The sequence below is a fragment of the Carlito syrichta genome, unplaced genomic scaffold, assembly GCF_000164805.1.
Source record: "Carlito syrichta isolate Samal-C Ts95f unplaced genomic scaffold, Tarsius_syrichta-2.0.1 Scaffold302022, whole genome shotgun sequence".
Classification (NCBI taxonomy): domain Eukaryota; kingdom Metazoa; phylum Chordata; class Mammalia; order Primates; family Tarsiidae; genus Carlito; species Carlito syrichta.
The window spans coordinates 240,969-261,477 of NW_007246118.1; the positions used below are offsets into that span (position 1 = coordinate 240,969).

General features: G+C 44.3%; 1 protein-coding gene across 7 annotated transcripts in view; it reads left to right on the forward strand.

The window, feature by feature from the left end:
- Positions 1 to 20,509, forward strand: part of SIK3 (SIK family kinase 3) — a 120,074-nt gene that overhangs the window by 89,057 nt on the left and 10,508 nt on the right. For 3 of the 7 annotated variants that reach the window (XM_021711292.1, XM_021711291.1, XM_008055898.2), the window contains 8 exons: positions 2,493 to 2,563; positions 4,796 to 4,939; positions 8,779 to 8,929; positions 9,968 to 10,093; positions 10,338 to 10,423; positions 12,882 to 12,991; positions 13,984 to 14,323; positions 14,930 to 15,852. In XM_021711292.1, the coding sequence (XP_021566967.1) occupies positions 2,493 to 2,563; positions 4,796 to 4,939; positions 8,779 to 8,929; positions 9,968 to 10,093; positions 10,338 to 10,423; positions 12,882 to 12,991; positions 13,984 to 14,323; positions 14,930 to 15,852 (1,951 nt within the window). The remainder of the gene's footprint in view (positions 1 to 2,492; positions 2,564 to 4,795; positions 4,940 to 8,778; positions 8,930 to 9,967; positions 10,094 to 10,337; positions 10,424 to 12,881; positions 12,992 to 13,983; positions 14,324 to 14,929; positions 15,853 to 20,509) is intronic. The other 4 variants (XM_008055899.2, XM_021711294.1, XM_021711293.1 and 1 more) reach the window with 3 other exon arrangements.

Genomic DNA, 20,509 nt, shown 5'->3' on the forward strand with positions numbered 1-20,509 from the left:
GGCAGCGAGACCTCATCTCTACAATAAATCAAAAAATCAGCCAGGCGTGGTAGTGCATGCCTGTAATTCCGGCTACTCGGAAGGCTGAGGCGGAAGGATTGCCGGAGCTCAGCAGGTTGAGGCTGCGGTGGCCGGGAGCGGCCACTGCACTCCAGTCTGGGCGACAGAGTGAGACTCCAACTCAAAAAAAAAAGACAAAAGAAAAGAAAAATGAAAATTGAAAAACATACAACGTACAGGGCTAAATTTTTTATTTAATTCAACAGACAAAATTACTCCTAAATTTCTATAAAAGTTTCTAAAGGCTTACTGTTGATTTTTATACTTACCTCATCATAAGTTAGTAACAAAACAGTTTGTAGACTGGCATGGGTCCATGGACTACACTTTCAGTAACAAAAGAATTATATATCATGCTCTTGGCATCACTGACAAGATCACCATATGTGATGTATTTGAATAATAGTAAAAGAGAATATGTGATTAAGTGTCAGAGGGAATAACATGGGCTAGTAGGTAACAGAGGCATTCAGGGCTGGCAAGGTCAGTATAAGTTTGAAGGACCATGAACAGCTTTATGATCATGACCACTTATTACCCCCATGATAAGTGGAATGACTTACTCTGTTCACTGTAACTGTTTCTGCCAAGGTCACTAACAAGTTCTTGTTGATAAATTCGTGGACATTTTTAATCTTTATCTTTTTTGGACGTTTCAGCTGCATTAGTCAGTGTTGACCATTTTTTTCCTTGACAGTTTCTTTTCTTGGCTTCTGTGGCACCACATTCTCTTTGTTTTCCCTCTGCCTCTCCTTTTCAGATTTTCTTTCTGCTTGCTCCTTGAAGTTGACAAAACTCAGAGTTTTATCTAGGGCCCTGTTCCCATCTCATTTTATATTCTCTCTCTGGGTAAGTGTGTCCACTCTCATAATTTCAGTTAACAGCTGATTCTCCAGCCCAGAATGTTCTTCTGAGTTCTACATTTCTGCATACATGACTGCCTGCTGGATGGATTTAGTTGGTTATTCCACAAGTACTCACACTTTTAATTCAGCATGTCCCAAAATGCACTTACCATGACTTTGTGAAATCCGTTCCTCCCCCGAGGTGACAGTGAATGTCAGTGTCCTACTCCTGGTTACACAAACTAGGAATGTGGATTTTATCTTTAACTTCCCTCTGCCCCATTCCCTGTATAAAATCAGTTATCTAATGCCTATGAATTACATATCTTACTTCGCTCCATCTCCACTGCTCTTTCCTTGACTTAGGTCACTATCATCCATTGCCTAGATTCACACAATGGCCTCCTGACAAGACAAGGAGTTTCCAGGTCTTGTCTCCTAATCCCTGCCACCAGCCCTTTTCACACTACAGCCAAAGTGAGCTAGCTTTCTCAGACATAAAGCTTATGACATGCCCCTGCTTAAAAGTCTTTAGTGATTCACCACTGTTCTTTCTCAAAATAAACTTCTTAGTGTGGTATTCAATGCCATTTATAACTGGCCACCGTGTTCCTCTCTCGCCTCATCTACAGCCACTTCCTGCCTAGCCCTGTTCACTCCACCCTTGTGGAGCTGTAGTAAAGGATCTGGAAACCTTGGAAGCATTCAGACAATGGAATCATTCCACAAGGTTTTATTTTGTAATTATCCATTTTTTAAAATGCTGTTTTGTAATAATCAAGGCATGATTTTTGTTCTAGTGCCTGAGGTATCCACCAGGCCATGAGTAGCTAACAAGGATGCACGACATTCCAGTCCTCATGCAGATGGGGACAGTCACTGTGATGCATGCATTCTGATGGCTCTCGTTCCACTTACATGTTTTGGTGGGCAACAGCTATTTTAAAGCATTGAATTGCAACTACATAATTCTGTGTTATGTACTAAAATGTACTTTCAGAAATTCATTATGCTTTCCTGGAGTTAAGACATTTAAACTCCGGAAGCAACAGGTCAGTCCCTAGACATTCCAGGTAAATAGTCTTCTACTATACTTTCTGGTCCTCAGACACTCTTTTCTCTCAGCCCTGAAACTTCTACTGTGACTTCTTTTCCTCTTTGCCTTCAGGTCCCAGGTTGGGTGTTACCTCCTCTAGAATGCCTTCCTTCATTCCCATTAGAGGAACTGGTTATGCTCTTTTGTACTTGTCTGTTTACTTGTCTCTGTCCTCCACTAGACTGCAAAATGAAGGCAGATTTGTATCTGTAAACACGTTTTATCTTGTAACATAGTAAGCATTCAGCTATTTGTTTAATGAATAAATGAATGAATGAGGATGAATAAGAGGAAGAAATCCCAATTAGTATCACCTAACGAGGTGAAAACAAAAAAGTAGGTATATAAAAATTCTGTATAACTCAGAGCTCTTAGAAAAGTTTTGTGAACAAGAAAGTTCATTAAAAGCTCTGCCCAAGCCCAGTTACTAGAATAAGAGACATTATCGAATAAGCTGCCACCTTGAGCTTTTCCTTCCTGTCTCTCTTCAGGCAGTGCCAGCAGTTACCCCTGTGGACGAGGAGAGCTCGGATGGGGAGCCAGATCAGGAAGCTGTGCAGAGGTAATGTGACATCTGGCAGTGCTTGCAGACGTCCTTGGGCAGGCTCCCCCTGCAACCAGCGAAAGGTCACCTCTGCCCAAGGAGGTGTTACAATGCAGCTTCAACATTTGTGTGGTCTCTTTGCTCAAGCCAGATGGCATGTTCCTCCCCACATGGAAGTAACAGAAGACTATCCAGAAAATGTCATTTCTGTAAGCACCATTGGAAGTCCCCTCAGTGACAGCAGTAACCATAAGAACTCTTCCTTTCCTCCCTCCTTCTTTCCTTGCCCCTGCCTTCATATTGCAACTCTGATAGTATTCACAAGGCACAAAGCCTGCTCCTACCTGCCAAGAACTGTTTACTGAAAAGGAATTGGAGATTTGGGATGACAGTGATCCTAGCTAGTCTGGCATGGACCTCTGGCATGGACTCTTCCTTTCCAGGAGAATGAATACCTGAATACCTCTTGTACTGTTGGCTGTACGCTTCTTCCACCCCCCTGTACCAACAAAGAGATATTGGAAAAAAAAAGAATACGGGATTTGGGCCAGGGACAGATGCAAATATCCATTGTTTGTAGAACCTTGTTGAGAGATGCCTAATTCACAGAGAACGGCAGTGACCATCAGGCATGCTGTACTGTTCATTTGGCCTCAGTTCTATTAGCCCTGTCCTCAGTTTCATGCATGCCCACTGTGGGAGTTGTCAAATTTCTTATTTTCCAGGGAGGGGGTTTCACCAGAATCCAGCATGTATTTTCCCAGAAAAACGGGTTCAAGATGATATGTTTTTCTTTTGAGGGAAGTTGAAATAAAATGGTTTTCATGGGCTTTTGGGAAAACTTTGGGTGTCTTTATCAAATGGTGATATTAAACCACGAATGGCTTACTCTTTGGAAAGTTTACATACCGCTAGTTTCAGTCTGTTAACTGATTTTAGCTTAAAGGGGCAAGGTAGTTAAGAATGAAACAGACCATTTATTAGAACCCTGATGGTTACTGGCCAGTACTCTCATCTTTCCCCCAGTCGCCATGTCTGAGAGCTGCTATTCAAAAATAAGCTGGTCCTATGTGGAAAGGAAAGCATGGCAAACAGGAGTGTTGGCACGTGGGCTGGCTCCTCCTACAACTCAGCCAAGAGAAGGAGAAGTGGGGTAACTTTTCTTCTCTTGATGCTGTTGTTTCTGCGGTTTGCTGATAACAGGGTATATAAGGTTACAAATGGGCCCTACTGGGTAATGAAGAAATGAGAAATCAGGAATGTACTGTCTTCCTACCTTAAAAGAGACAGCGGTCTTTTATTTTATCTTCTTTGTCTTGGACTTTACTTCCTGCAGCTCCACCTTCTTTCTTCTTCAGACCAACATTTCAAGGGTATAATGCCCATCAGTTTTGATGTAATGAAAAGGAACAGTGCCTCTTTTATTCAAGGCCCACAAGAGCAGCAGTGGTGGAGGAAGTCATCCACCAGGCAAAGAGGGCCTGTTCCGTTAAATAAGTGGTGGGTCTGAAAGGTCTTCAGAATAAAAGCCATTGGCTTGAACTCTTCAGCTTTTGAGACTTCTGTTTTTCTTGCCTTGCCTTTTTGTCCTCTAAAACAATTTTAAACATTTCATGTGGTGTTTTTCTTCATCCTCTATGGAATGTTGATTCACTAGGGACAGCATCAGTTTTTCTTCTCTGTTGTTTGAGTTATAGTCACTGGGCCTGAGGGAAGGGGCGGTTTTGGAACTCATCCCCAAATGAAAGGATGTGTTTTGTATGACCTGTAGTAAGGACAGCTTCAAAGCTGGGGCCTGTAGTATCAAGAGACCTATGCAGAGTCCTTTTGAATATCTCCCTAAGTTCATCTCTAGGAATGGTCCTTTGGGCTCATTTCCTCTGACTTATGCTTTGGAAATGCAGAGGGAAGAGAGGAATAAATTAATGTGTGGAAAATAAATTCTTCTGTTGAATGTTAATGAAGTAAAGAAAATCGATCCTCTTATCTTTGTGAACTAGATCTGTTTTCTCTCTTCTCTTCAAAGGCTACTCTGAGGCTTAACATTCAGCCACTTCAACATTAAGCCAGCTTTTCTTGGCCAGTTAGATGTGTTTCACTTCCATCCAGTCAGGGATCTGTTTGCCACCGAGCCCTTCTTGAGCTCTGGCACTATCTCATTGACTGCTATGGATTAACTTCTAATGCTTCTTGCGGAGGAATATTCCTGTCTGTCTTTTTTACTATGAAATGTGCTCCTGCTTGTTGCAGGTACTTGGCAAATAGGTCCAAAAGACATACACTGGCTATGACCAACCCTACAGCTGAGATCCCACCGGACCTACAACGGCAGCTAGGACAGCAGCCTTTCCGTTCCCGGGTCTGGCCTCCTCACCTGGTACCTGATCAGCATCGGTGAGTAGCCACAAGAGCTGTGGGAGCTCCGTGAGGCTCATCGGACAGGCACCCTTCTGACTAGTCTCACAGTGATGGTGACTAGCATCATGACTTTAAATAGAAGCCAACTGTCATCCTGAACTCACTTCTTCTCAGCTCCTTGCACTAAGCAACGCACAGGGCAAGGTTTTCTACTGGGCCCTGGAGCAGTACGAGATTCCTCTTTCCATGACTTTGCAGACCTGTTTATTGTCTGCATTTGATTCCCGTGATTCTGGATGGTGATTCATAGATAAAATTGAACTTGAGACCTGCAAGGAAGTGAAACTCTCAGAGGGCCAACCGGAAGTAGGAGAATTTGTAGCCATATCAATAGACTTGACCTTTAGTAATCCATCACCTTCAAAAGAATGAGCATTTCATATCATCTTACCATTGAACAACGAGCTTGAATATGGAGGAAGACAAAGCCCCTTGTGAATGGTAGAGCAGAGATGCTGCATCCTCTTGAGTGATGTGCTTGAGAAGTCATTCTTTGAAATCTTGTGCTAGGTTCTGTTACATGTATAAGTTATTCTCTTGAAGAAATAAAAACAAGTTTCACCTTCCTGGCCATGAAAACATCATTGAATCCAAGTAAGCCTGGAAGCAGGGAGAGAATGACACTTGCTAGATTAAGAAGATTATCTTCTGGGAATACCTGATGACTAAAAATCTTAGTCAGGTCCACTCTGAAGCTGTCCCCAAGCTCATGGACCACACTTTCAAAGCCACCTCGTTACTGGAGCTTATTTTAGTTCTGTCTTTCTTTGGAGGACAGTGAAAAGCAATCTTACTTGGGAAGGTGGAAAAAGCAGTCAAATTCCAAGGAAATCAGGTTTATATGTGTGTTGTTATGAAATCTTGCAACCAGCTCACACTGGCAAGCCTGATACAGTTTTTTATTGTGGCTAGTTACACTTGGTATCAACATAGTCAGCAGAGACAGGTGAACTCTGAGCAGACCGAGACATGATTAGTGCCACGTTGGAACTCTGAAAGGAAGATAAGCTTTTATAAATGACTGTGAATAACTACGTAAAAATGGTCTGTAAAGAGTAGCAAGAATGACAGTTCTCAAATAAAACTCTGATGACACAGAAAGACATTCTTTTTTCTAATGAAAATCTCTCAGGTCCTATGTTATTAGTGTGTATCAAAGAGTACTTTGAGTGACTATTGGAGAACTCCTTCTCCTCCTCTGTACATTTCCTGTGATTTCTCATAACTCTGAGCTCTACACTTGTACCTAAGAGACCCTTTATTACTTCCTTCCTCCTTGTCCCCATCTTCCTTTCCTACACAGCATGACACCTAATTTTTAGCTCTTGTCAGAGTCTATTGTTTAACTCAAGTCCTTTGGGTGTCCTTGTTTAATTCTAGGTGTTCCTCAGGAGATATTCTTATCAGGGAAACACGAGGATCCGCACATTTCCAGAGTCAGTCTTTATCACAGACCCTGTCTCCTACTGATATTTGTTACTCAAGAAAGACCACATTGGCCCACAGCTCTGTCTGTATGATACCTACCCTCTCTACAATCTTTTGTCAAGGCCTTGCCTGCTGGAAATCTGTTTGATGTCTGTGTTCATGTGAACACTCTTTGTAGAGTATTTTGAGGGTTTCCTGTAGCCACACCAGTTTGAATTGGAAGAAAATGAATGCTGTGTGTGTGGCAGATTGTGAAGGTGGGGCCTTTCTGCAAACGCAGCATGCTTTGTTTGGGTCACTATACTAATATGCAAATAAGATATTAAAGCCAGTCTTCAGGAAAAAAAGAGAAACTTTCCAAGGCCATAAAACACTGAAAATGGGTCCCCTAATAGCTTCTTGGATTAATTTCATTTTCTGGAGGCAGTGATTGAAGAACTGCATATATATCCAGTCTTCTGGGGTGTAAGAGATGAAGTCCAACATGGAGATAGAAAAAGGGTCTGATCTTTTGTTCCTGGAAGTATGCAATTCAAAATTTAAAATGTTTTTAAAGTGAAGTGTAACTCAAAACTACCACGATGGATTGTATCCAGATAGGAAACCGAGTCCCTATTTGAGAAGTATAGTGTGGAAATATCAGCCAAACTTGAGGCTGTCCTGAGTTTGAACATGATTGTAAATAAAAATGAAATCAAGCCCAGTTGATGTTATCAGCGCTTCCAACATGAGACTACATCAGAACTGTTCCTCTGAAATTACTGTGCTGGACTGACGTGAGTAGCGATCTACTCACAACCGGAGCTTCTGAAAAAGTCATGGAATACCTGAATGTGGGATTATTACTCTGATGGGAGAATGGATTTTGTGCAGAAAGACTGTTCTGACTGCTTGAAGAGCACAGCTTTCTGAGTGAATCAGAAATGTGTCCATTATCAGAAAACATTGAAAGCGTAGGAGTCAAATTTGAGGAGAAAATAGTACTTGCTTTAACTCAAAAAACCTGAAGTAGAACCAGAAAGGCGACGTTTTGGGGAAATGCTCTGAATGCAGCTTTCATGATCACCGTTCCTGGATTGTGTCTCCCCAGTTCATTTGTCTTGTGTGTTACTGAGCAAACACGTGTCTGTGCTGATTTCATTAGCTCACTACTGTGTCAAGCCTCAGGTAGAGCCTGAAACAGAAGTCATCATTAGCAAAGAGAGGGCAAAGGCCTTTTCACCTGCTACCAGAACTTTCTTGACACCTCTGCATAGTCATCAGATTCCTCCTAGTCCGTCCCTGTCTGCATTGTATTTGAACTTGCTTGCTAACCTGCTCCTTAGCTATGGTTCTGCTTCACTCCATATTGAATCACTAGCAAAGGTGGTACATCATTTCGCCCAGAGGTCAGTGTAATATCATCAATGCCCTGGACGTGAGACCCTGATCCTTCCCATCAGCTGCTGGAATGCTGCCTTGGCAGTCTTTTATCTGCTTACCTCAACCCATAAACATCTCTTTCTGATTAGGTCACAAGTCTAGGTGTTAGCTTCTAATCCTGATGCTGTCTTAGGCATTGCTTATCCATAGCTTGTTCTTTCTTTCTGTAAGATACTGGCTGTGTTCTGATTGGGGTCTTTGAAGGTAATCCGCATGATGCCTCTTTCATCAGGAGGTTGGGCAGGTGCTGCTGCTCTGAGAAGTTAATTTTCACAGTAGGTAGGTAACCTTCTTTGTGGTGACCAGGTACGTGCAGGATCTTGAGGCCCACATTCCTTAAGAATGTGCTGTCTCCATCCCGGGATCATAAGTCCTCATTTTCCCCACCCCATCCTCCACTCTCCATTTTCTAGCATAGAACCTATGGGTTCCAGGCCAGACCTTTGACCACTAGCTGACTGTTTCCCTCTGATCATGCAGAGATTATTGCTCAGGGAGAACTTTGGGTCCAACAGTGAATCTTAGGTTTCTAAAGGCACTGGGTAGAGACACGATTATAAAAGCAAAGGTTCCTATGCAGCCTGGCCTGGGGAATATTGCGAAGCTTTTCTCTCTGGCTTGGTATCTTTTCCCCTCACCCCCCACCATCCCTCCCACCTCCACTCCCACCCCCCTGGCTTGGTATCTTTATAAGAATACTTGATGTACTTGATCTCAGGACCTCCCAAGGCTTGGAAAATAAACCAACTGAAGGTAAGTAGAGATGGAAGATACGCACCTGAAGCCCTTTAAAGGGAAGCAGGCTAGGGAAATGACCAGCTCCTGCAGATGGCATGGAAGTGGTATAATACACAGGGCTACATGTGCAGCCTGCATCTTTGTGTCCATCTGGAACAGCAGCCCCTATGTGATTTGGTCAGATTTCCTGAGTCTTAGCCCCTAACCTTCTCTTCCCGTATATTCAGCTCTACCTACAAGGATTCCAACACCCTGCACCTCCCTACGGAGCGTTTCTCCCCTGTGCGCCGGTTCTCAGATGGGGCTACAAGCATCCAGGCCTTCAAAGCTCACCTGGAAAAAATGGGCAACAACAGCAGCATCAAACAGTTGCAGCAGGTAATGGGAGAAATGATAGGCATCTCTGGAGAAGCATGGGTGACAGAGGCCAGGACTGCAGGAGGGCTGGGGTCATCAAAGTTCTTCCTGCTTCATGTCAGCAACACTGCAGTTTTATTGGTTTAAAAAAGCATAGCTGGCCGGGCTCGGTGGCTCAGCCTGTAATCCCAGCACTTTGGGAGGCCGAGGTGAGTGGATTGCCTGAGCCCGCGGGTTCGAGACCCACCTGGGCAACTTGGCGAGACCTTATCTCTACAATAAATCCAAAAAAAATTAGCCGGGTGTGGTACACCTGTAGTTCCAGCTACTTGGAAGGCTGAGGTGGAAGGATCGTCGGAGTTCAGCAGGTCAAGGCTGCGGGGGCCGGAAGCGGCCATGACACTCCAGTCTGGATGACAGAGTGAGATTCCAACTCAAAAAAAACAAAACAAAACATAGTTTTCTGACACTCTTTCCTTACTTCTTATGAAGTGTGACTCTCCCTAGGATCAAACTTACTTCCCCCTTGAAGGGACTAAATTTTTCTCCTGTTTCTGTAGTTCATTGGAAAGGCATTTCTGGGCTTGAGTTTCTGTAGGAAGCATCAGGGAAGGTACTTCTAAGCAACCTGGCACTCCTCTCATGATTTAAGGGGCTGTGTCTTGTTGGAGCCTGTTCCACGTTGTTGCCACCTGGCATATTCTCCAGTTGGTATGGAATAGCACTCCCAGAGGAAGGAGATGTACCTCTGGGCCTGTGTAAAGAGCCAGTTTCCTTTCCACCCTTCTGATGATGGAGCTTCAAGCAGCATGTGCTTTGTCCACAGATTTCACACCAGATACGTCCAGGCCATCCTGGCATTTTCCAGTCATACAGAGGACAGTGAGAATATACTTAGTATGCAGGTATCATGATAGAAGGGTTAATTACTCATCAAGGACATTCTTCTCTTGTGGCTCTTTCTGCCCATAAGACCTTGGGGCAGATCTGCATCTGCTGAGAGCACTGCATGGGGTGAGCCTGACTGCATCCCGTCTGTATCAACTGCTTTCCCTTCAGGAGTGTGAGCAGCTGCAGAAGATGTACGGGGGGCAGATTGATGAAAGAACCCTGGAGAAGACCCAGCAGCAGCATATGTTATACCAGCAGGAGCAGCACCATCAAATTCTTCAGCAGCAGATTCAAGTAGGCCTTCACTCTGCTTTCTCCAACTCGTTTGGAGTTTGCTTTCAGGCTGAGGCAGTCGCTCAGCTAAGTGGAGTTATGTTTATGGTTGACACGTTTATGTGATCAGACCTTTTGGTGAACAACAAAAACATAAATATGAGACACAGATAGTTCTTTCTGATTTTCCCTTCCTGAAAATAGCTCTGAGTAATCTTCAAGCTCACAATGATTTCTTTTTTCCTTTCCTTCGTGTATGTTTTAGGACTCTATCTGTCCTCCTCAGCCTTCTCCACCTCTTCAGGCTGCAGGTGAAAATCAGCCAGCCCTCCTTACACACCAGCTCCAGAGGTAATCATTTCTGCATTAAGCCTAACCCATTGTCTCTATAGTATTATGACCTTGGCCGAGCTCATGTGGAAGATATTGACTGACTTCAGCATTTGTCTTAGAAGAATCTGTTTGAAAAGCAGAGAAACCAATTTAAATTTCAGGAGCCTTCCTGAAATCCTGACTTCCTTTGTCACTTCATTTTCTTAGCCCCATGAGCAAAGTAATCTGATATCGAATAAGAGGGTCAGACACAGGCTCATAGTGAACTCTGCCTCTGTGAATGGGAAGGCTGGTCAGACATGTTGTGGATAGGTTTAAATAGACTGTGGTAGATGGCATCTATATCTCTATACATCTATATAGAATATATATACATACATATATATTTTTATCATGGAGCCTTATTGAAACTTTTTAAAATCATTATTTATGTTATTGTAGAGATGTGGGTACAAGTCAGGATTAGCTACACAAGTAGGCTGCATGAAGGTGAAGTGTGGCCTTCTAACTGGCCCTCAGTCCCCCTGGTCATGGACCAGGTACCCTTTGTGTTGTTATGTGCCCCCATTCTCCTTCCTTCCTCCCTCCCTCCCCTAGTAGTACCCAGTGATTGCTGATCCCTCCCTTGTGCTAATGTAACTAGTGTTCAGGGGCTACTCATGAGTGAGAACACGAGGTATTCAGTTCTTTATTTCTGTGATAATTCACTTAGTATGATGGTCTTCAACTCCATCCAATGTGCTGCGAAGTCCACGATTTTGTTCTTCTTTATGACTGCATAATACTCCATCGTGTATATATACCACATTTTCTTTATCCAGTCCACTTTCAGTGGGCAGCAGGGTTGGTTCCATGTTTTTGCTATTGTGAATAGTGTGGCGATAAACATGCCCGTGCAGGTTCTTTTTGTAGAAGCTATTTATGTTTCTCTGGGTATATTCCCAGGAGAGGGATTGCTGGATCATATGGAAGATTAATTTTTAGTTCTTTTAGGAATTGCCACATTGTTTTCCATAGAGGTTGAACTAGCTTGCATTCCCACCAACAGTGTAGAAGCGTTCCCTTTTCTCACACCCACACCAGCATCTCTTCTTTGACTTATGAATGATAGCCATCCTTACCAGAGTTAGGTGGTTATCTCATGTAGTTTCGATTTGCATTTCTCTGATGATTAGTGAGGCTGAGCATTTCTTCATGTGTCTGTTGGCTGCTTGCATGTCATATTTTGAGAAGTATCTGTTCATGCCCTTTGCCCATTTTTTAATCGGGTTTTTTTTTTTTTTCCTTTAATTTTAAGTTCCTTGTAGATTCTGGATGTTAGGCATTTGTCAAATGCATAATTTCCAAATATATTTTTCTCATTCTGTGGGTTGTCTCTTTACTCTCTTAGTTTTTTAATTTTTTTAATTTTTTGCTGTGCAAAAGCTTTTCAGTTTGATGATGTCCTACTTATCTATCTTAGCTTTTATGGCATGCACTTTGGAGACTTGGTCAAGAATTTGTTGCCGACTCTAATGTCATAAGGGTGCTTCCTACTTTTTTTCTAGGATTCTTATAGTTTGAGGCTTTATATTTAGATCTTTGATCCATTTTGAGTTGATTTTCATATGTGGTAATAAGTAGGGGTCCAGTTTCATTCTTCTGCATGTGGTCAGCCAGTTTTCCCAGCACCATTTCCTAAATATAGTCTCCTTTCCCCAGTGATTGTTATTGGAGGTTTTGTTAAAAATGAGTTGGTTGAGAGACCGTTTTTACTTCCAGAATCTCTTTCCTGTCCCATTGGTCTATGTACCAATACTATGCTGTTTTGGTTACTATAGCTTTGTAATAAAATGTAAAGTCTGGAAGTGTGATACCTCCCACTTTGTTTCTTTTGCTAAGGATTGTTTTGGCTATATGTGCTCTTTTTTGTTGCCATGTGAATTTCTATATTGTTGTTCCCAGGTCTGTGAAAAATGATGTTGCTGATTTGAGGGTATTGCATTGAATCTGTAGGTTGCCTTTGGTAGGATAGACATCTTGACAATATTGATTCTTCTTCTGATCCATGAGCATGGGATGTTTTTCCATTTATTTTTGTCATCCTTGATTTCTTTGAGCAGCATTTTGTAGTTCTCATTGTAAAGGTCTTTTACTTCTCTGGCTAGGTGGATGCCAAGGTATTTCAATTTTTTTGTGGCTGTTGTGAATGGGATTGTGCTTTTTATTTGGTTCTCCACCTGCTTATTGCTGATGTATAAGAATGCACCTGTCTTTTGCATGTTGATTTTGTAAACTGATGCTTTACCAAAGTCATTTATCAGTGCCAGGAGGCTTTTGAGGCTCCCTAGGGTTTTCAAGGTATAGAATCATATTGGACTTATTAAAAATTTTTAAATTATTTCTATTTGTGCGTACTGTGTGGCTGAAACTTAACTCCAGATTGTACTGTCACCTCAGGGAAGTTTCTTTATTTATCTGTTTTGTTATTTTCAAGGTTAAGGATTCAGCCTTCAAGCCCACCCCCCAACCACCCCAGCAACCATCTCTTCAGGCAGCCCAGTAACAGCCCTCCCCCCATGAACAGTGCCATGATCCAGTCTCACGGTGAGTGGAGAGCTTCAGACCGAACCATCCATTATGTGCCACATGGAAAACATGACCGTCTCAGTCCTGAGCACCAGGAATCATCTGAGAGGCAGAATAACATGGCATTCAGGGGTGTAGACTCTCGAGCTAGGCTGCCTAGGGTTGAATCCTGGTTCTACCAATTTCTTAGCTGTGAAACCCTTGGGTAAGTTACTTGGCTCCTGTGTATCTCAGTTTCCTCAACTGTAAAATGAGGAGAATAATGGTACAGAATTTAATGAATGAACACGGAAAGCACTTGGAACAGGCTCTGGCACAAAGCAGTTCTTAATAAAGGACAGTTATTATTAATATTTTTAGTAAACCCCTCCAGCCCTACCAAGTAAAAATCTGCTGCAAGAACCATCCTTGTCTTGATGCCTCCATCTGGCTGTCTACCATGCACATGGGCCCCTCTTGTGGTTGTGTGGATGGAGGGAGGATGAGTATACTGTGACTGGTTTGAGTCCTCAGAAGTCAGCACTCTGAGAGTCTCTTAAGTAACACCACCAAACTAGATCCCTTATTAGTCTCTCTAGGCATCCTTGAGAAGAGTCTGATTGGCTCTTCCTACTCAAAGTGGGGTCACCCAACCATGAGCATTGGCAAGAAGACTAGAATCTCAGGTCCCATCCCAGACCTGCTACATTGGAATCTCGATTTTAAGTAGACCTCCAGGCCATTTATTTGAGAAGCACTACCCAAAGAATAATGTATAGACAAGCTTTCAGAGGAACTTATTGGAAATACAAATTCTTGGGAACCCACCCTGACCTACTGAATAAGAATTCTGTGGGTAGGGCCTAGGACTCTGTTGTTATAACAAGTTCTCCAGACTTGTCTTTGCACACTGAAGTTTGAGAAGCGCTGCCCTAGCTGGCATCTGGTTTTAGTATCCTCACTGGTTTCCATTACTTCCATCTGATAGGTGGCCTGGGCCCTTGGTCACTCTGAGTTTCCTTTCTCTCCAGGTGCTGCTTCTCCCTCCCAGTTTCAAGGCTTACCCTCCCGCAGTGCAATCTTCCAACAGCAATCTGAGAACTGTTCCCCTCCTCCCAATGTGGCACTAACTTGCATGGGCATGCAGCAACCTACCCAGTCACAGCAAGTGACCATCCAAGTACAAGAGCCAGTTGACATGCTCAGCAACATGCCAGGGACAACTGCAGGCTCCACTGGGAGGGGTATTTCCATCAGCCCCAGTACCAGTCAGATTCAGATGCAGCATCGTACCAACCTGATGGCCACCTTCGGCTATGGGCACCGACCCTTGTCCAAGCAGCTGAGTGCTGACAGTGCAGAGGCCCACAGGTAAGGCTGTCTGAAGTCATGTCACCAACCTTCTATCCAGGTGATCCAAGTGGGAGGAAGCTCCTTAGCAGGGGACAGAGAAGAAAGGAAGGAGAATGGTCTGACTCAGCTGAGCCCTTGTTTTGCCCTTTCTAAAATCAGGGTGGTGAGTTTGGGATGAACTTGTAACTTTTTATTAACCCAGGATTAAAATTATAATGAGACAGAGGAGGAAAATGGCAAAGCTGTTTTACTATTTGCTTTCAAAGAAGAAAACAGCGTGTTAGAGGAGTCTGTAAAAATGCCAGTTCCCTTTGTCTATTCTTTTAGGAGTCTTTGCCTCTCTATCATTTTTCTAAGAAGTTGGTGCCTCTTGTAGCTCAAGTGTTGTTTTAAGCTAGGCCAAGTTGCTGCTAGATCTGTTATGCACACAGTGCCTTCAGTCTCTTGGAAGTTACTGGAGAAGCAGACAAGGGGATCAGTGGGGATGGTGCACACATCCTCCTCTCCTGTGGTTCTCTGGACCAGTGGGTGCTCCCTACTGAGGAAGAGTAGTAGCCGTTCCCCAGGGAGTCTAGCACACCTGTTACATTGATGCCTGGTACTCACCCCCTTTTGTGTCTGCAGCTTGAACGTGAATCGGTTCTCCCCTGCTAACTACGACCAGGCGCATTTACACCCCCATCTGTTTTCGGACCAGTCCCGGGGTTCCCCCAGCAGCTACAGCCCTTCAGCAGGAGTGGGGTTCCCTCCAGCCCAAGCCCTGAAAGTCCCTCCACTTGACCAATTCCCCGCCTTCCCTCCCAGTGCGCATCAGCAGCCGCCACACTATACCACATCGGCACTACAGCAGGCCCTGCTGTCCCCCACACCGCCAGACTACACGAGACACCAGCAGGTACCCCACATCCTCCAAGGACTGCTCTCTCCCCGGCATTCGCTCACTGGCCACTCGGACATCCGGCTGCCTCCTGCAGAGTTTGCACAGCTCATTAAAAGGCAGCAGCAGCGGCAGCAGCAGCAGCAACAGCAACAACAGCAGCAGCAGCAGCAGCAGCAGCAGCAGCAGCAACAAGAGTTCCAAGAATTGTTCAGGCACATGAACCAGGGGGATGCTGGGAGCCTGGCTCCCAGCCTTGGGGGACAGAGTATGGCAGAGCGCCAGCCTTTATCTTATCAGAGTGCTGACTCCTATCACCACCATCACACCAGCCCCCAGCATCTGCTACAGATCAGGGCGCAAGAATGTATCGCACAGGTTTCCTCACCCACTCAGACCCACGGGTATGCCCATCAGCCGGCACTGATGCACTCAGAGAGCATGGAAGAGGACTGCTCGTGTGAGGGGGCCAAGGATGGCTTCCCAGACAATAAGAGTGCAAACACGTTGACCAAAGGTTGCCATGACAGTCCCCTGCTCTTGAGTACCAGTGGACCTGGGGACCCTGAATCTTTGCTGGGAACTGTGAGTCATGCCCAGGAATTGGGGATACATCCCTACGGACATCAGCCGACTGCTGCATTCAGTAGAAATAAGGTGCCCAGCAGAGGTAAGAGTCTCCTCAGAGTAAAAGTCCTGGGCCAGTCTGCCCTCATTCATTTGACTCAGTAATGCTATCTTTTTTTCAGCTAGTACTTTGTGTCCCTAAGAATGAGGAATTTCTGGCTGGGCACAGTAGCTCACACTTGTAATCCTAGCACTTTGAGAGGCTGAGGTGGGAGAATCACTTGAGCCTAGGAGTTTGAGACCAGCCTGGACAACATAGTGAGATCTTGTCTCCACGAAAAAGTTAAAAAAAAAATTAGCCAGGTGTAATGGCATGTACCTGTAGTCCCACCTATGGGGGAGACTGACTGAGGTGGGAAAATCACTTGAGCCCAGGAGGTCAAGACTGCAGTGACCTGGAGTGGTGCCACTCTGGTCAGTCCTCTAGCCTAGGTGACAGAGTGAAGCCCTTTCTTAAAAAGAGTTCCTGAGAAGAGCTTCACAGAACTTTTTGGGGGAGAAGCATGTAGGAGGAGGGTATTGGTGGGTAAGGGTTCTGTTTTCAAAATGGGTAATTAACATTTAGTACAGTCAAAGATAGATTATTCCCCTTTACATACCATGGTTTCTTGGAATCTGAAAATTCTTGACTGTCATCAAAATACTTAACTAGAAATAGAAGATAGTAAAGTCAGCCAAATACGTTTCTGTGTAAAGAATGTTGGAACACGAGTCAAAAGCACCTTAATTTGACTCTTACCTCTAGCATAAATATGATAACACTGTCGTTTAAACCCTCTGGTTCTGAGTTTCTTTGTGAAAAAAAGCAGGAGGAATGATGGTCCTTTGGAGAGTATTTATGAAGATTAAAACCTGTACATATGTGTTTGTGTTTATACGTAATGTTTGCATGAGGGAGAAGCACTTGACAATCTGAAATGTGTGATTTAAATGTACAAATGTGAGGTGTTATTACTCCTCTGGTCATTTCCTTAATGAGCTAAATACAGAATATTACAGCATCACATAGGCCCACGTGTCATTTCATTTTGTACCACTTTATAATTAATGAGAATATTCATTTTCATTCTGAAGGAGATTAGGATTGCCATCAGTAAGTTATCCTCAGAAAAGGTTCCATGAGCATCATAGCAAGCATCCTAGACAAAACCAGGAATGCAGTTCATCCCAGCACCATAGACCCTGCAGTTCACCACTCCTCATCATTGCCACCCATGGGAATAAAAATGAAATTATCCATAAACCAGACAACTCTGTGACTGAGCATTTCTTCCATCCTTCCCTCCATGGAACTACCTACTTCTCCTGTCCTGTCCTTTAAAGTCCACACTCAAAACTCCACCCTCAGGGGACTTAGAACCTGCAGCACAGAACAGTGAGGAAGACCTGGCTCTAGAGCGATTATGTGAAGAAGGCTTGGTGGTTTCAGCTTGTGCTCATTTTTCAAATGCACCTGTAGGGAGAGAAATGTGGTTGCATAAAATGCCAATTAAACCCTGGGCTTTCAAAGAGATGGATGCCATCCACCCTAGAGGTCAGCCCCATCAAGATGTCTTGTGTTCACCTGTGGCTGCTATATTCTTAGATGTACAGACGAGGGAGGTAACTTTCAGAGCCAAGCATTATGCAGGATGGCTGACGGACATGGGAGTATTTAGGGTTGAGAGGGAACAGCTAAGAGAAATGTAATACTTGTCAGATGAGAGAAGGGATTAGACTCTCCTAGGTTCATGTGATGGGGCAGAACCAAGATCAGGATGGAAGTTGCAGCAAATTCCAACTTCCTATCGAAGACCTTTATAATAACTTTCTAGCATAGGCTGCCTTGGCAGGCTGGGAGCTTCCCATTGCTGGAGGCATTCTAGTAGAGGTGGGATGATGGTATTAGGGATACTGTAGAAAAGATTCCTGTGTGAATGAAAGCTTCCAGCAGAATAGCATACTGTAGCTGACGTAAAAAAGAGACTAAAAATCATTTCTGTTGTGCTTTCTATGTGCCACACACCAAATGCTATTTATATATATGTATAGGTGTGTGTGTATGTATGTATGTGTGTGTGTATATATGTATATTTTTTCCTGTGATCCTCACAATGACACTATAAGATAGTAGCTCTTATATTCCCCATTTGCCAGTGAGACAACTGAGGCACATAGATTAAGTCACTTGCTCCCAAGGTCAAGAGCTAGTGAATGCAACTGAACCTGAGAGCTGTTCACACCAGCTCTCACTCACCCTAGAGATTCTTACTGAGCATGTCTCAAGTGTACAAGGCACTGGGAAGGAGCAAAGCTGAAGCAGTGTTCCTACCCTCTAGCCCTGGATTTTGTGTATTTAAAAACCTTTTGAGATACTTTTCTTCAAAATGAATCTTCCCTGGTATCTCTTCACTTTCCCTCCCATGTGACTGCTGTGTACAGAAAGTCTGAATGATTCCCGCTGTGCCCTAATGTCAGAGGAGCCCTCCTTCAGCAGGTGTGCTAGTCTGTTTGGCATCCACAGCAGGCAGGATGTGGTTGATATGAGTGCTGTGGGAGCCTTGGAGGAGGGAGAGGTTAGTTCTAAATCTGGGCAGTAAGTGGCTTGGGATGGGTCTTGATGGATGAAGAGGATCTTGCCATTCGGATTTAGAGGAGAAGCATGAGGACAGAACAGTGGGTGAGACTGTCTCAGGGAAGTTTTGGGGAGCAAGCAGGTGTGGCTGGTTTGAATTGTAGTGAACATGAAGGAACTAGTAGACGCCAAGGACAGAGGTTTTCTAAAATTCAGAGCATTGTCTGGGTCCAGCTGCAGTGTGTCCTGTGGATGTGAACGCGGCTCACTTCTGGAAGCTTTCTGTTTCTCATTTTGTTCGGCAGGTGAGTTGCTGCACACTCAGCAGATTCTGACTTCCATGGTCATTGTCCTGCTTCTCCTGGCAGTTTTAAATAGTTCACGGTCCTGTAGAGCAGACCTTGTCACATCCCTTCTTTTAAGCCTAAGGACTTTACTTCAGGTCGATACTTTGTGGTTGTGGGAAATCTCTTACGTCTCCTCTAACTGACTTGCTCCCATTATTCCTTGCCTCCTTCTTCCTCCATTCCTTTTTTTTGAGTTGGAGTCTCACTCTGTCGCCCAGACTGGAGTGCAGTGGCACACTCCCGTCCACCACAGTCTCGACCTGCTGGGCTCTGGCGATCCTTCCGCCTCTGCCTTCCAAGTAGCCGGAACTACAGGCGCATGCTACCACACCTGGCTAATTTCTTTTTTATTTATTGTAGAGATGAGGTCTCGCCAAGTTGCCCGGGCGGGTCTTGAACCCGCGGGCTCAGGCAGTCCACTCACCTCAGCCTCCCAAGGCGCGGGGTTACAGGCTGAGCCACTGAGCCTGGCTCTTCCTCCATTCTTATGTACACCACCGGCATTGCCATCATCTCCTACAAACATCTTTCTTGATTTCTGGAAGCCAGACCATACTATATCCCTAAGGGTCCTTGTAGCCTTATTATCTGTTTTGCTGGTGTCCTCCCCCAGCATCACCTTGGCATTCATCTTTTCCTTCTGACCTTGGATACCACCTGCCTTGTAGAGATTCTTTCCACCCAGTTCACTGTAAATTTCACTAATCTTTACCTTAGCCACAGAGTGTGCTCTTTCTTGCTTGAATACCATTCATCCTATCTCTTTCTAGCATCTGTTCCTTTTTGTGACTTTAGGAACCACATGTACAACTGTCTCTAACAAATAAAGCTGCATGTTTATTGTTATGTGAGTTTAGGACCCAGTGTAGTGAAATAATGCAATGCAGACATGAAAGGCCTAGGGCAGCCCTGTTAAAAACCCCCTCGGGGATGTATGTCTGTGTGTTTAAAATGAGGTCTTGTCTGGAAAGTCCCCACTGTCTTTACCTTAAACAACCTGGGCATACATGACCATGGGCCTGTCACCTACCCTCTCTCTGTCCCATTTCTTCCTTGTGTAATGAGGGGGCTAAGCACAATGCCCCTCGAAGTGGAGTGTTGAATTAATGTTTGTGGTCACCTGCTCCAGGCTCAGTCAGTTCTTTCTGCTCACTTGTTTATTTTTCACAACCACCCTGGGAAAGTTTACGTTAAGATCCCCTTTTACAGTAGAACCGGGGAGGTTCCGCAGTCTCATCCTACTTCCTGAGGTCAGGCCTCCGTCTGTTATTTTCAATACTGGAGAGAGTATGCACTTTGAGTTTTCCCTGGAAGCTGTATTTCCCCCAGCCAAAACAAAAAGTTACATTTTTACTTTACCAAAGAGTGATCAGATAATTTGCTGTCACTTTTGCCAAGAAAGGGTTGTAAATGCTGTGCCTCCACCATCCTGCAGGCAAGTGGGGCTGGGGGGTAGGGGGAGGATCACTTGTTTTCTTTTTAATTTTGTTTTGATAGAAATGAGATCTTATTGAGTTGTCCAGGTTGGTCTCAAACTCCTGGCCTCAAACAATCTTCAACCTCCCACACGTGGGAGCCACCATGCCCAACCTCTAACTCTTGGTCACCTTTTTGGCCGCGAAGGAGTGCTTACTGTTTCCTTTAACGATCCCTCCATCGCTGTGCGGTTACACTTCAGCTGTTATTTCCATGGTAGAGCAATTCAGCAAAACTTCTCAAATGGCTGTGTTGTACAAAACTATACTTCAGGTGCTGTGGGAATGCAGAGATGAAAAGATAAAGAGCCTGCCCTCAGGGAG